General features: G+C 38.9%; 1 protein-coding gene across 4 annotated transcripts in view; it reads right to left on the reverse strand.

Moving 5' to 3' along the window:
* Positions 1–15,113, reverse strand: part of TESK2 (testis associated actin remodelling kinase 2) — a 138,305-nt gene that overhangs the window by 64,000 nt on the left and 59,192 nt on the right. For 2 of the 4 annotated variants that reach the window (XM_032877620.1, XM_032877623.1), the window contains one exon: positions 2,996–3,117. In XM_032877620.1, the coding sequence (XP_032733511.1) occupies positions 2,996–3,117 (122 nt within the window). Of the gene's footprint in view, positions 1–2,995; positions 3,118–5,336; positions 5,359–13,476; positions 13,499–15,113 lie in introns of those variants that run through there. The other 2 variants (XM_032877622.1, XM_032877621.1) reach the window with 2 other exon arrangements.

The following is a 15,113-nucleotide window of genomic DNA, read 5'->3' on the forward strand; positions in this document are numbered from 1 at the left end:
TAACTCTATTTTCTAAATGTTCCATAGTGAAGATGTATCATTGCTATAAAAATAACAAAAATATTAAAAATATTATTTTTAAGCAAGATGAAAATACAATCAGCTTAAAAATTCCTAAGCAGAATATCAAATCAAGACTCAACCATCTCACCCTCAAACATCACAGAGGCCCCCTAACTGATCTCTTAGCCACGAGCCTACCCAACATTAAACCCTTCTGCATTTGCCATCAGTTACCCTCTACCACCCTAGTCCCTGCTCAGAATCCATTACAAAGAGCATAAAATATACTCTTTTTGGCTTTATGAAAGCCATTCCTGCATAACTGCATTAGGTTTCCACCTTTATTTACCAATATTATGCTATCGACCTCAGTTCATCTAGGAGAAACATGGTAGAAAGAGCCCAGGCCTCAAAGTCACAGATCTTGGCCAACATATAATCTCTTAGCCTCAGTTCCTTCAATGGTGATTAGATGTGAAGATTAAATCTTTTTTTTTTTTTTAAGATTTTATTTATTTATTTGACAGAGAGAGAGAGAGAGCACAAGTAGGCAGAGTGGCAGGCAGAGGGAGAGGGGGAAGCAGGCTCTCCACCAAGCAAGGAGCCTGATGCGGGACTCCATCCCAGGACCCTGGGATCATGACCCGAGCTGAAGGCAGCGTTTAACTGACTGAGCCAACCAGGCGTCCCAAGATTAAATCTTTTTTAATTGTATTTTATTTATTCACTTGAGAGAGAGAGAGACCAAGAGCAGAGGGAGGAGCAGAGAGAGAGGGACAAGCAGGCTCTCTGCTGAGCAGGAAGCCCTATGCGACAGCTTGATCCCAGAACCCTGGGATCATGAACTGAGCCACCCAGGCACCCCAAGATTAAATCTTTAAATAGGTAAAGATCCAGCATACAAGCCTTCAATAAATGGTGGTTTTCTCATTATTGCTATTATTAGGCAAATGGGTTTTTATTCACTGATTCTTCAAAAAGCTTTGCACTTTTACCTCTGTGCTTAATTACTATTCTGCTTCTTCAGAATTCCTTCCCTCTCTCCTAAAATCCTACTAAAATTCAAGTTACAGGGCACTTGGGTGGCTCAGTTGGTTAAATATTGCTTTCAGCTCAGGTCATGATGAGATGGGATGAAGCCCCACATGGGGCTCCCTGATCAATGCAGAGTCTGCTTCTCCCTCTCCCTTAGCCCCTCCCCCTGCTTCTACTCTCACTCTCTCTCAAATAAATAAAAAAATAAATAAACAAATTCTTTAAAAAAAAATAAAATTCAAGTTCTAGTTTTAGTCGACCTCCTCCAAAAAAGCTTCCCTGACTCTGCCAAGCTAATGTAATCTCTCACTCCTTTGAACTTCTATAGCTCGTAGCGTTTATTCTACCCAAGTGGAGAGGTCCTAGCTGATTTTATTAGTTCTCTTTTCATGTATGTAAGTCCAAGATCCCCGGTTAGAATGAAAACTCCTTCCTACTAGCAGACATTCCATTTTATATATGTCTTTATACTTTTCTGGTATCTGACAAATCACCAGGTTTATATTAAATGCTCAAAAAATGTGCTAATCTGATTTATGCACTGGGAAGAAAGTCATAATAAAAATACTGGCTGAACATTTCTGTAGTATACTAGGAAGGCAACAATTCTCTATTAAGGTAGAAAGTTTCAAGTAAGCAGTATAATCTAATTCTATAATGTACTATCACTGACCAAATATGTAAGTCTGACTTACATATTTAACAGTACTTTTAGATTTTTATTTATTTACTCATTCATTTATTTTAAAGACTTTTTTTTTTTTTTTTTTTTTTTTTAAAAACAGAGAGACAGCAAGAGAGGGAACACAGGCAGGGAGAGTGGGAGAGGAAGAACAGGCTTCTCATTGGGCAGGGAGCTCGATCCCAGGACCTTAGGATCATGACCTGAGCCGAAGGCAGACAACTGAGCCACCCAGGCACCCCAGCACTTTTAACTTTTTTAAAGTGTCTTACACATAAACCCTACTTAAATATATATTGACTCAAATTGTTGTATTTGGTTTCATTTGGAAATACACTCACCTCACTAAAAAAAACAAAACAACCAAGATAATTCAGGTGAGAAAAGTTCAGATACTGATTACTAGAAAATGGTGATTATATAACCATATTATATATAAAACAAATTAGACTCTAAAAAGGTAAACTAGGGACACCTGGGTGGCTCAGTAGGTTAAGTGTCTGACTTCAGCTCAGGTCATGATCTCAGGGTTGTGGGATCAAGCCCTGTGTCTGGCTCCCTGCTCAGCATGGAGTCTACTTGTCCCCTTCCCTCTGCCCCTCCCCTGCCTCATGCACATGCTCAAGTGCTCGCTCTCTCTCTCTCTTGCTCTCTCTCCTGCATATGCACACATGTGTGCTTTCTTTCAGAAAAATGAATAAAATCTTAAATAAATAAATAAGTAAACTATGTCTTCTCAAGTAAGTGCTAAAAGTTAAGGATAGATAGCCTGGAGGGATACCTTCATTTCACTGATTTAATTACTATTCTTCATAAAATGATTAAAAAAATTAAATAACCATGTAAAGACTAAAATCTTTTCTCTTTGATAAATTACTCATAGAGCAGTAAGAAACTTCTTTTTTTAATTTAATTTTGTGTGTGTGTGTGTTCCAAAATTCATTGTTTATGCAGCACACCCAGTGCTCCATGCAATACGTGCCCTCCTTAATACCCACCACCAGGCCAACTCCCCCCGCCCCAAAACCCTCAGGTTGAACGTCTAATGAGCTGCTACTAAGAGTAAAGCAATTTGAGAGAAAGACGGAAGTTGCTTTATTAAATGTAGCTAATTACCAGAAAATTAATTCTTAATATGCAGAAAAAGACCTATAACACACTAAACCCCAGCAAGATTTGTGAATCCCTCTTTTTAGCTGTTAATGCTATTCTAACAGGCCTCCAATAATGTTTAAGCTTTCTCACTGATCCCCAGCAGGAAGGAAAAGCCATTACCTAAGGATGTTGGGATGGGAGAGTCTATTCATGAGCTGAACTTCTTTCAGCATGTTTGCCCGGTTACTGCTCAGTGTGTTCATCTTAAGAGCCATCACTTGGCCAGAAGCTCGGTGACGCACCTAGAAAATAAAATAGAACAAGAAAAGAGGTTCAAGGAGAGCAGTTAAATATGAGGTCAAAGTCTCCACATGTAAACATGCCAAGATGTTTTAGATAAAATAGACATTATTAGGGATGTTTTTCTATAAACTGATCACATTAGGGTCTCACTTCCATTAATGAAGATGGATTTATTCTATCCAAGACCTGCTTCACATTAAGCCAGCCAGAAAAACTTTGTTAATTACACCTCAAGAAATGACATCTTTTCTTCTAATACCTTAGGGAAAAAATGGGGGAAATTTATTAGGCTGGTGCTGTATGGCCAATATTGCTTAGTCTTAGGACACTAACAGTCCTCTTTGTGGAATTTTAAGTGTGCACAAAAAAGATACATGCACAAGCCTTGTATAATACTTAAGGGATTATGAAATCAATATAGATTTCTTTATAGAAAAATAAAGCCACATCCTCAAAATTTCCCTCATATAAATACATATATGTATACACATATATGAAAAGAAGCATTGAATATTAAATATAGAAGTCAGTGAAACTTTTAGAGCTAATATTATTGTAAGCCAAGCCAAATTACCTTATAATCATTTAAACATACTCAAGTGAGACACAAAAATCATGGGCCACACCATTCAAACTATTAGCCACACAGAAGAAAGTCTACTTCTAAAACATTCACCCTCTACAGAAGTCAGTCTATTTTACATGTATATTGTTTTACAATTTCAATGCATACTCCACAGGTTTCAAAAACTGTAATTCTTTACTACTTGCAAGAAAATTAACTTTTTCACCCTCTAAATGCCTCAGTAGTAGTAAAATGAGACTACCAGAGAAAATATTTTGTCTTACACAAAAGAAGGTCAACTATTTACTGAAATGTGTTTTTCCTACCAAGAAATTATGAATAAGGCAGTAGAAAAATTACTAAGTAACAAGGACCTCATTGCTTTCTGGCTTAAAAAAAATCATTTCAGAGGTGCCTGGGTGGTACAATCAGTTAGGCATCTGCCTTCTGCTCGGGTCATGATCCCAGAGTCCTGGGATCGAGTACCCCCATTGGGCTCCCTTGCTCGGCAGGGAGTCTGCTTCTCCCTCTGGCTCTTCCTGCTACTCCTGTTCTCATGCTCTGACAAATAAATAAATAAAATCTTAAAAAAAAAAAAAAAAAAACATTTTATTTAGGGGCACCTGGGTGGCTCAGTGGGTTAAAGCCTCTGCCTTCGGCTCAGGTCATGGTCCCAGGGTCCTGGGATCGAGCCCCACGTCGGGCTCTCTGCTCTGCAGGGAGCCTGCTTCCTCCTCGCTCTCTGCCTGCCTCTCTGCCTACTTGTGATCTCTGCCTGTCAAATAAATAAATAAAATCTTAAAAAAAAAAAGATTTTATTTATTTGTCAGAGAGATCAAGATTGAGAGAGAAAGAGAACATGAGAGGGGGGAGGGTCAGAAGGAGAAGCAGACTCCTCACTGAGCAGGGAGCCTGATGCAGGACTCAATCCCAGGACTCCAGGATCAGGACCTCAGCCGAAGACAGTCGCTCAAGTGACTGAGCCACCCAGGCACCCAAATAAAATCTTTTTAAAAAAAAATCATTTTAGGGGTGCCTGGGTGGCTCAACCATTTAAGCATCCAACTCTTGATTTCAGCTCAGGTTATGATCTCAGAGTCATGAGATCAAGCCCCACTTGGGATTCTCAGATTCTTTCTCTCCTTTTCCTGCCCCTCCCCCAAACCCCTCTCCCTTTCTTAAAAAAAAAATTAATTTTTAAAAACTAAAAAAAATATATATATCAGATCTTGTACAACAGAGACTTGCTATGCAAAAATGTCATAAACCTATGGACTTTGAGTATTCTTTCAGCATGTTATAATTTACCAAGTAGAAGTTTCAAGAGAAAATATGACAATCTACTTAACTCTTCAATCTCAAGAAATCCCTTCAAATGACAATAGCCCTAGATTAGCATATCTATTAATACAGTACAGACACCACATTTTATCTTAGAATTCAAAGCACATTTTATCTTAAAATTCAAAGAAACAATGTTTCAAAGTGACCAGACAGAAGGAAAAGAAGGAAGCAAAACACTCAGAGCCACAGGAACTCTGGTCAGAAAAACAGAGGCAGAACATTGGCTGTCTCTCCCCTCTTCTAGATCACTTAGTGAGATTTGGAACCCATCTCTCTTCCTAGTGCATCAATGATTCTGTTGTCATGTACCTCGTGACTGAAGAAAGAGAAGTGGCTTTCTTTTTCAGATCCTGCATGGATAAGTTAAAAGAGACATTTATACACAAAGAACACACTGACAGTATTTTCCAACTCTATTTACAGAAGACATCTGCGTTTTAATAAGGTCTCTCCATTCTGAAAGTTACTCTTCTCCTTTTTTCATCATCTGAAAACTATCACTTAGAGATTTTAACAAAATAATTTGATATTAAAACAATGTGAATTTTGGGGCGCCTGGGTGGCTCAGTGGATTAAGCCTCTGCCTTCCGCTCAGGTCATATCTCAGGATCCTGGGATCAAGCCCTGAATCAGGTTCTCTGCTCAGCAGAGAACCTGCTTCCCCCTCTGCCTGCCTCTCTGCCTACTTGTGATCTCTCTCTATCAAATAAATAAATAAAATCTTTTTTAAAAATGTGAATTTCAGGGATGAACAATTTTGTATTTTAAATCAAACAGGAAAAAACCCTACTTTCTTAAGCAAGTGGACATGATAAACATGTTCATAATCATTGTATTCGGTCTTTCACCTGCATAGAATAGTTTCTGCTAGTCCCTCAAATTCTACTTATCTTTCAAGACCACATTCAAAATTCCCTCCTCTCTGAAACCTTCCTTGATTCTCTCTGGGAACTGTTTGTGGTTTCCTTCTTTATACTACTTCAGAAAAACATCTGTAACACCAGTATACCACTCATTACAAGGTTCTGTCTATAAATAGCTCCCCACCAGGCTATGATGCATCTTAAGATCAGGATCTATACTGTAACCATCTTTGTCTTGCAGTGTTGGGAAGGCCTGGCATATCATTAAGGGCACAGTGAAAACAATGGCAACATCAGTTAAATGAAACTTCTAACATACTTTTTCTAAGGGCCAGTGAATCATTTATTTATGAGCCTGGGTGGCTCAGTCAGTTAGGCCTCCGACTCTTGATTTCAGCTCAGGTCATGATCTGATGGGCCATGGGACTGAGTCCCCCATCAGGCTCCACACTCAGTGCAGTCTTCTTGTCCTTTCCCTCCCCGTGCATGCCCCCCCAAATAAATAAATAAGTAAAATCGTAAAGAAAAAGAAAAGAAAGGTTAAGATGGTGCTTGCTAGGGGAGAAAAGTGGGTGGGATTGGTGAAATAGATAAAGGGATTAAGAGGTACAAACTTCTAGTTATAAAATATTAAGCCAAAGGCATGAAAACTATAGCATGGGGGAACGCCTCAGTGACTCAGTTAAGTGTCTGCCTTCATCTCAGGTCATTTCCAGGGTCCTGGGATGGAGCCCCACATCGGGCTCCCTGCTCAGCGGGGAGTCTGCTTCTCCCTCTCCCTCTGCTGCTCCCCCGTTTGTTCTCTCTCTCAATATCTCTGTGAAATAAATAAATAAATAAATAAAATCTTTTTTTTTTAAACCACCGCATAGGGAATATAGCCAATAATATTGTAGTAACTTCATATGGTGACAGATAGGAACTATACTTAATTGTGGTAAGCATTTCATAATGTATAGAATTGTCAAATCACTATGTTGTACACCGAAAACTAATATGTCAACTATACCTCAACCAAAAATTTAAAATAAAAATATTAATATAAAGATGAAGACAAAAAAAAAAACCAAAAACAAAAATAAAGATGAAGTCCCAGGACACCTGGGTGTCTCAGTTTGTTAAGCATCTGTCTTCAGCACCAGTCATGATCTTGGGGTCCTGGGTTCAAATCCCCCATCAGGCTCCTTGCTCACCAGGGAGCCTGCTTCTCCTTCTGTCTGCTGCTCACCCTGCTTGTGCTCTTGCTCTCTCTCCTAACAAATAAAATCTTTAAAAAAAAAAATTAAGAGGGGCGTCTGGGTGGCTCAGTGGGTTAAAGCCTCCACCTTCGGCTCAGGTCATGATGCCAAGGTCCTGGGTTTGAGCCCCATATCAGGCTCTCTGCTCAGCAGGGAGCCTGCTTCCCTTCCTTTCTCTCTGTGTGCCTCTCTGCCTACTTGTGATCTCTGTCTGTTGGATAAATAAATAAAATCTTAAAAAAATATTAAGACCTCAAAAAATTAAAAATAGAATTGCCACATGATCTAGAAATTCTACTTCTGGATACATACCCAAAAGAACAAAAAGCAAGGTCTCAAAAAAATATTTGTACACCCATGTTTATAACAGCATTATTCACAATAGCCAAAGGTATAAGCAACTCAAGTGTCCACTGACAGATGAATGGATAAACAAAATGTGGTATACACATACAGTGGAATTTATTATTCAGCCGTAAAAAGAAAGGAAATTCTGACACATGTTGTAATATGGATGAATCTTGAAGACACTATGGTAAGTGAAATAAGCCAGTTACAAAAAGAGAAATACTGGGGCGACTGGGTGGCTCAGTGGGTTAAGCCTCTGCCTTCAGCTCAGGTTATAATCATGAAGTCCTGGGATCGAGCCCCACCTTGGGCTCTCTGCTCAGCAGGGAGTCTGCTTCCCCCCTCTCTCTGCCTGCCTACTTGTGATATCTCTCTCTCTCTGTCAAATAAATAAATAAAATCTTTGAAAAAAAAAAAGAGAGAGAGGGGTATCTGGGTGGCTCAGTAGGTTAAGCGTCTGCCTTCGGCTCAGGTCGTGATCTCAGGGTCCTGGGATCGAGCTCCACATCAGCCTCTCTGCTCAGTAGGGAACCTGCTTCCCCCTCTCTTTCTCTGCCTGCCTCTCTGCCTACTTTTGATCTCTCTCTCTTCTGTCAAATAAATAAAATCTTAAAAAAAAAAGAGAGAGAGAGAGAGAGAAACACTGTAAACTTCCACTTACTTGAGGTAGTTAAATTTATACAAACATAAAGTAGAATGGTGGCTGCCAGAGGCTTGGAGAGGGGAGAGACCTGGAGTTGTTTACTGGGTATAGAGTTTCAGCTTTGCCAAGTTCTGGAGACTGGTAGCACAACAATGTGAACTGAACTGCACACTTGAATATTGTTAAGATGGCAAATCTTATATGTATTTTACCACAATTATAAATACATGAAGGGAAGGAGGGAAGAAAAAAAGAAAAAGAAAGAAAGAAAGAAAGAAAGAAAGAAAGAAAGAAAGAAAGAAAGAAAGAAAGAAAGAAAAGAAAAAATTAGTATTTCTCCTTGACTTTTAAACTCATCCGATGCTACTACAGGAGCTCCAACCGCTTTCTAAAGAACATAGCAGAGTAGTAAAGTGCTTGAGCTCTGGAGAAGAGCAGACTGAATCCAAGTCTTTAACATTTAACTAATTAGAATGACTTCTCTTTGAAGTCTTCTGTTGTAAAGTCAAGACAATAATAATTTCAAAGAACTGCTATGGAGGATAAAATAGTGTCATGTTAGATTAATGAGATAATATATATAAACTACTTAACACAGTGCTTGGCACATAATAAATATTCAATACAGAGCTATTGTTTTTAATAAAAATAACTACATGCTCATAAGAATTTAACATCGCAGGTAAATTTGACATAACACAGAAAATGCATATAATTTTAAGTGAAACCAATGATATTCAAATCTGTATAATGCTCCCAAGATTAGTTATTTATTACAAAGGGGAAATTTTACTTTTACAATGGCAAGATCTGCTGGCTGGCACCTTAACCAAGGGGTCAGTCACATTTAGCATTACCCAAAGTGAAACACCTGGAATTATCTATCAATCTTCTGATGTAATATACTTGCTAAAACGTTTAATTCAAATCTAATCATAAGAAAACAATTAGAGGGGCGCCTGGGTGGCTCAGTGGGTTAAGCCTCTGCCTTCAGCTCAGGTCATGATCTCAGGGTCCTGGGACTGAGCCCCATATCGGGCTCTCTGCTCAGTGGGGAGCCTGCTTCCCCCTCTCTCTCTGCCTGCCTCTCTGCCTACTTGTGCTCTCTCTCTCTCTCTCTCTGTCAAATAAATAAATAAATAAAATCTTTTTAAAAAAAAGGAAAATAATCTTTTGTTGGAGCACCTAGCTGGCTCAATCAGTAGAGCATACAACACTTGATCTCAGGGTCATGAGTTCAAGGGTGTAGAGCTTACTTTAAAAAAACAAAAAAACAACAAAAAAAAAAGTTTGTTGGCAAATAGGAAAAATTTTAATAGGGACTATATATGAAATTATTTTTCTGAATTAAGTTCAATTGTCTAAGGTATAAAAATAATGATATTATAGCTTTGTAGGAGAATGTACTCTTAGAAGATAAATATTAAAATATTTTAAAGTATCATGATATCTGCAATTTGCTTTCAAGTGTTGTTAAAAAAAAATACTGATGGGGCACCGGACTAGCTCAGTCCACAATGTTTATGGCTCTTGACTCAGGGTTTTAAGTTCAAGCCCCATGTTGGGTATAGAGATTACTTAAAAAATAAAATAAAATCTTAAAAAAATATAGATAGATAGATAGATAGATAGATAGACAGATAGGGGTGCTTGGGTGGCTCAGCCATTAAGTGTCTGCCTTTGGCTCAGGTCATGATCCCAGGGTCCTGGGATCAAGCCCTACATTGGGCTCCCTGCTCGACGGTAAGCTTGCTTCTCCCTCTCCCACTCCCCTCTCTCACTGTGTCTCTCTCTGTCAAATAAATAAATAAAATCTTTAAATAGATAGATAGGTAGATATAGATAAATCAATTAGCAAAATATTAAGTTGTTAATCCAGGTGAAGGGACTATAGGGGTTTATTGTACCATTCTTTCAATTTTCAGTAGATTTTTCAAGTTTTCCAAAAGTTGGAAGAACTAAGCAAAAATGTATTTTATTTTCGCCCATAAGTTTAGCATTAAGAAATAAAGAACAAGGTGACTCAGTTGGGTGACTCAGTTGGTTAGGCATCTGCCTTCTGTTCAGGTCACAATACCAGGGGTCCTGGGATAGAATCCTACATCAGGCCCCCTGCTCAGTGGGGAAGTCTGCTTCTCCCTCTCCCTCTGCCTGCCACTCTGCCTAGTTGTGTTCTCTATCTCTCTGCCAAATAAATAAATAAAATCTTTTTTTAAAAAAGTTAACTATTAAATGAATTGCTTAGGATTTCCAGTCAAGAAGTCACAGTGAGTATACTTATTAAGTATACAATAAGCTGGTATAGCAACATAAATATTAGAAAAATAGGGCTTATTTTTTAAAAGATTTATTTATTTATTTGAGAGAGACAGAGTGGGGGGCGGGGGAGGGGCAGAAAAAGAGAGAGACTCTCCAGTCAACCCCCCACTGAGTGCAGAGCCCAACTTTGGGCTTGATTCTGCAACCCTGAGATCATGACCCAAGCCAAAATCAAGAGTCAGACACTTAACCAACTGAGTCACCCAGGCACCCTGACAAATAGGGTTTAAAGCAATAATTTCCAATGGAGGCTATACCAAGTCACTCTGGAGTGTTTCTGAAGGTTTTAGGTTAAATTTTTTTGTTATAACAATGACTAGGGACAGGGAGTTTTGCTGGCCAGAAATGCTAGACATCCTGCAAAGTAGAGGACAGTACTATACAAGGAAGCATTGTTCTATGTGCTGTATGAAATTCAAATGTCTTGCAAGATATTCACATAAGTGAAGAACATATTTATTATTGCCTGCGCTTGGATTCTAACTCTATTTTACATAAAAACAAAGCCAACTTGCACCATTTTAATATAAGTTGAATTTTCTAGAAATACAACTACCTTATAAATTGAGGAAAAATCACATTTTTGTTATTTTCAGAACATAATTAAGAATTGGTTAACATTGGCCACCTGGGTGGCTCAGTCGGTTAAGCAGCTGCCTTCGGCTAAGGTGATGATCCCAGGGTCCCGTAATCGAGTCCCACATCAGGCTCCCTGCTCAGCAGAGAGCCTGCTTCTCCCTCTCCCTGCTTCTCTGCCTACTTGTGTTCTCTCTTTGTCAAATAAATAAATAAAAAATCTTAAAAAAAAAAAAAAAAGAATTGGTGAACATTAAAAAGGGTTGGGGGGCGCGCCTGGGTGGCTCAGTCAGCTAAGTGTCTGACTCTTGATTTCACCTCAGGTCATGATCTCACTGCATGTGCAGCCTGCTTAGATTCTCTCTCTCCCTCTCCCTCTGACCCTACCCCCTATTAAAAAAAAAAAAAAAAGTCTTGGTCAACAAAACAAAAAGATTTTTCAGAAAATCAGGGGCGCCTGGGTGGCTCGGTGGGTTGAGCCTCTGCCTTCGGCTCAGGTCATGATCCTAGGGTCCTGGGCTCTTTGCTCAGCAGGGAGGCTGCTTCCCCTCTCTCTCTCTCTGCCTGCCTCTCTGCCTACTTGTGGTCTCTGTCAGATAACTAAATAAAATCTTAAAAAAAAAAAAAATCAGACCACCAATGGCAATGCTGCTCCTGGTATTTGAATCCCGATACAACATATCTGTATTAGAAGCCATTTGTAGTTTTTATATTCACAGTTATTTTTTTTAACCTTTATCTTATTTTATTTTAAAGATTTTATTTATTTGACAGAGAGAGACACATTTATTTGACAGAGAGGGAACACAAGCAGAGGGAGTAGGAGAGGGAGAAGCAGGCTTCCCACAGAGCACGAAGCCGGATGCAGGGGTAATCATGACTTGAGCCAAAGGCAAACACTTAACTACTGAGCCACCCAGGCACCCCTAGATTTTATTTTAAAATATCAACCAGGGATGCCTGGGTGGTTCAGTCAGTTAAATATCTGTCTCTTAATTTTGGCTCAGGTCATGATCTCAGGATTGAGAGATCAAACCTCACATAGGGCTCTGCTCTAGGCATGGAGCCTGCTTAAGATTCTCTCTACTCCTTTGCCTCTGCCCCACCCCACTTCTCTCTTCCTCTCTCTCTCTCTCTCTAAAAAAAAAAAAAAATATATATATATATATATATACATATATATATATGTATATATATATATGTATGTATATATATATATATGAACTATAAATAAAAAGCATATTTTAGCCTTGCTCACAAATAAAGTCATTAATGTGCCTACTCTACCAACTTTTCCCCTCAAAGAAACATTCAAGATTAAACATTTTAGGGGCGCCTGGGTAGTTCAGTGGGTTGGAGCCCCTGCCTTCGGCTCAGGTTATGATCCCAGGGTCCTGGGATCGAGCCCCGCGTCGGGCTCTCTGCTCGGCGGGGAGCCTGCTTCCTCCTCTCTGCCTGCCTCTCTGCCTACTTGTGATCTCTATCTGTCAAATAAATAAATGGAATCTTTAAAAAAAAAAGATTAAACATTTTACAAAGAAACACTGATAAAGTTAGCAAAGATATATCACACTCCTCTCCTTCATCAATCTGTAATTTGTCTTGGCAAGCTATCTCTATTTCACTTGGGGTCACTTCCCTCTTCCCTTTATCACATACAAATAAGTCTAGTCTGTTTTGTTTTGTTTTGGTTTGGTTTTTTTGGTCTGTTATTATACTTTTCTTCTGATATCCACCACCATCTCTCCTCTTTAATTTTTCTTCTTGCATGGAGTGGCTTCTGATTGCCATCTCTTAAAACTATTCATTTATAAGAGGGTAAAAGCATCTGACTAGCTCATCAAGTTTTCTATAATAATTTTGCTTATTGAAATCTATATTTCTACTACCTTAGTTTTCTTTTACTCTTTATCATAGAGTTAGGGTATCATGTTGATGCTTTATAATTATGAATGACAGTAACTTAATCACCTATCAATTTCACTTCAGGGAACTTCATTAAAATATTATAATAAAAATTATTATAATAGCAATAATATAACTATTATTCATAGTACTTGTTACATAGTAGGTTCTGCTATACACATACATACACACACACACACACACATTTAATCCTCAAAATAATTCTGGGAAGTAGGTACTATTAATGTACCCCATTTTACAGATATGGAAACTGGGCACAGAGAGATTAAAGGACTTTCTCAAGATCATACATCTAGTAAATGACAGAGCCAGAATTTGAACCCAGATAATGTAAACATTGGGCCTGAAAGGCTTAAGAACTAATCCAAGGAAAAAAGCATTGCATGCACACTACCTAACAATTATTCTGCCAAGAAATAATAATCATGAACTTGTATGTACCTAACAACACAGAACTATAATGTCTAAAACAAAAACTGACAAAATACAAGGCAAATTTGACAAAGCCACAGTCTTCGTGGGATATTTTAACATACTTCTCAGAAACTGAAAGTTCTAGGGGAACCTGGGTGGCTCAGTGGGTTAAAGCCTCTGTCTTCAGCTCAGGTCATGATCCCAGGGTCCTGGGGCTCTTTGCTCAGCGGGGAGCCTACTTCCCCCTCTCTCTGCCTGCCTCTCTGCCTACTTGTGATCTTTGTCAAATAAATAAATAAAGTCTTAAAAAAAAAAAAAAGAAACTGAAAGTTCTAGAAGAAAAGAAATGAATATGGATATGGTACCTTTTAATAACAAAATTGACATGCTTGATCTAATCTTGTCCCAATAAAAGTAGCCTTTATTTACTTATTTTTCAAGTCCATATGAAAATATTTACCAAAATGCATGGATGCTACATCATAAAGTAATTCTCAAAAAATTTCAAAGAATGTAGTTCTGGGGCACCTGAGTGGCTCAGGTGGTTGAATATATAGCTCCTGGTTTGGGCTCAGGTCTGATCTCGGGGTCATGGAATCAAGCCCCGCATCAGGCTCCTGTGCATGGTGCGGAATTGGCTTGGGTTTCTTTGTCCCTCTCCCACTCATGCTCTCTTTCTCTCTTTTTTTTTTTAAGATTTTGTTTATTTATTTGACACAGAGAGAGCAAGGGAGAGAGACAGAGAGCAAGCACAAGCAGGGGAACAGCAGGCAGGGGAGAAGCAGGCTTCCCACTGAGCAACAAGCCCAATGCAGGGCTGGATCCCAGGACCCTGGGATCATGACCTGAGCCGAAAGCAGCCGCCTAACTGACTGAGCCACCCAGGCACCCCCCATGCTCTCTGAATAAATAAGTAAATAAATAAATAAATATTTTTAAAGAGACTTTAAAAAGGGGCGCCTGGGTAGCTCATGGCTCAGATGGTTAAGGATCTACCTTCAGCTCAGGTCATGATCCCAGGGTCCTGGGATCAAGCCCCACTTTAGGCTCCCTGCTCAGCAGGGAGACTGCTTCTCCCTCTGCCTCTGCTGCTCCCCCACCCCATGCACATGTTTCTCTCTCTCTGTATCTCTCTGTCTCAAATGAATAAATAAAACCTTAAAAAAATTAAAATAAAAATTTTTAAAAAAAGGATGTGGTTCCAAAACCACATTTCCAAACCACTATGAAATAAAATTAGAAGTGAACAATAAAAAGATAATTAAAAGCAAACACAGCAGACAATACTGTTTACTCAACGTCTCTCTTCCCCCTTTTCTTGACTAACAGGACCCCAAATAGGTGGCAATGTGCTTAATTAATTAAAACATCCAATCTGGCAGTCTTCCTTGCAGCTAGATAGCCAGGTAACATACTACTAAGTAAAGAGATATGAGTAGGAACTGCTAGGTAGGGATTCTGGAAATGCAACTGTTTTCCTGAAGAAATTGTCCTCTATCCTTTTCTTACCCTGGAGTAAAGATGCAGTGCTTGTATCAGGAGCGGTTACTTTGTAACCAAAGGCCAGAAGTCCTACACTAAAGACAGGGGAAGCTAGAAGAAGCCGGATTTGTTGATGACTTTCTTAAGCAGGTGCCCAACATAAACAGTTCTCAAGATTGCTTGAGAAAAATTAATCCCTTATTTGAATAAGCCAATGTGTTCAGGTTTCTGTAATATACTGCCAAAGACAATCCTAATTGACTTGCAAAAGATTCAA

The sequence above is a fragment of the Lontra canadensis genome, unplaced genomic scaffold, assembly GCF_010015895.1.
Source record: "Lontra canadensis isolate GAN:19392208 unplaced genomic scaffold, GSC_riverotter_1.0 scaffold60, whole genome shotgun sequence".
In the NCBI taxonomy this organism is placed as follows: Eukaryota; Metazoa; Chordata; class Mammalia; order Carnivora; family Mustelidae; genus Lontra; species Lontra canadensis.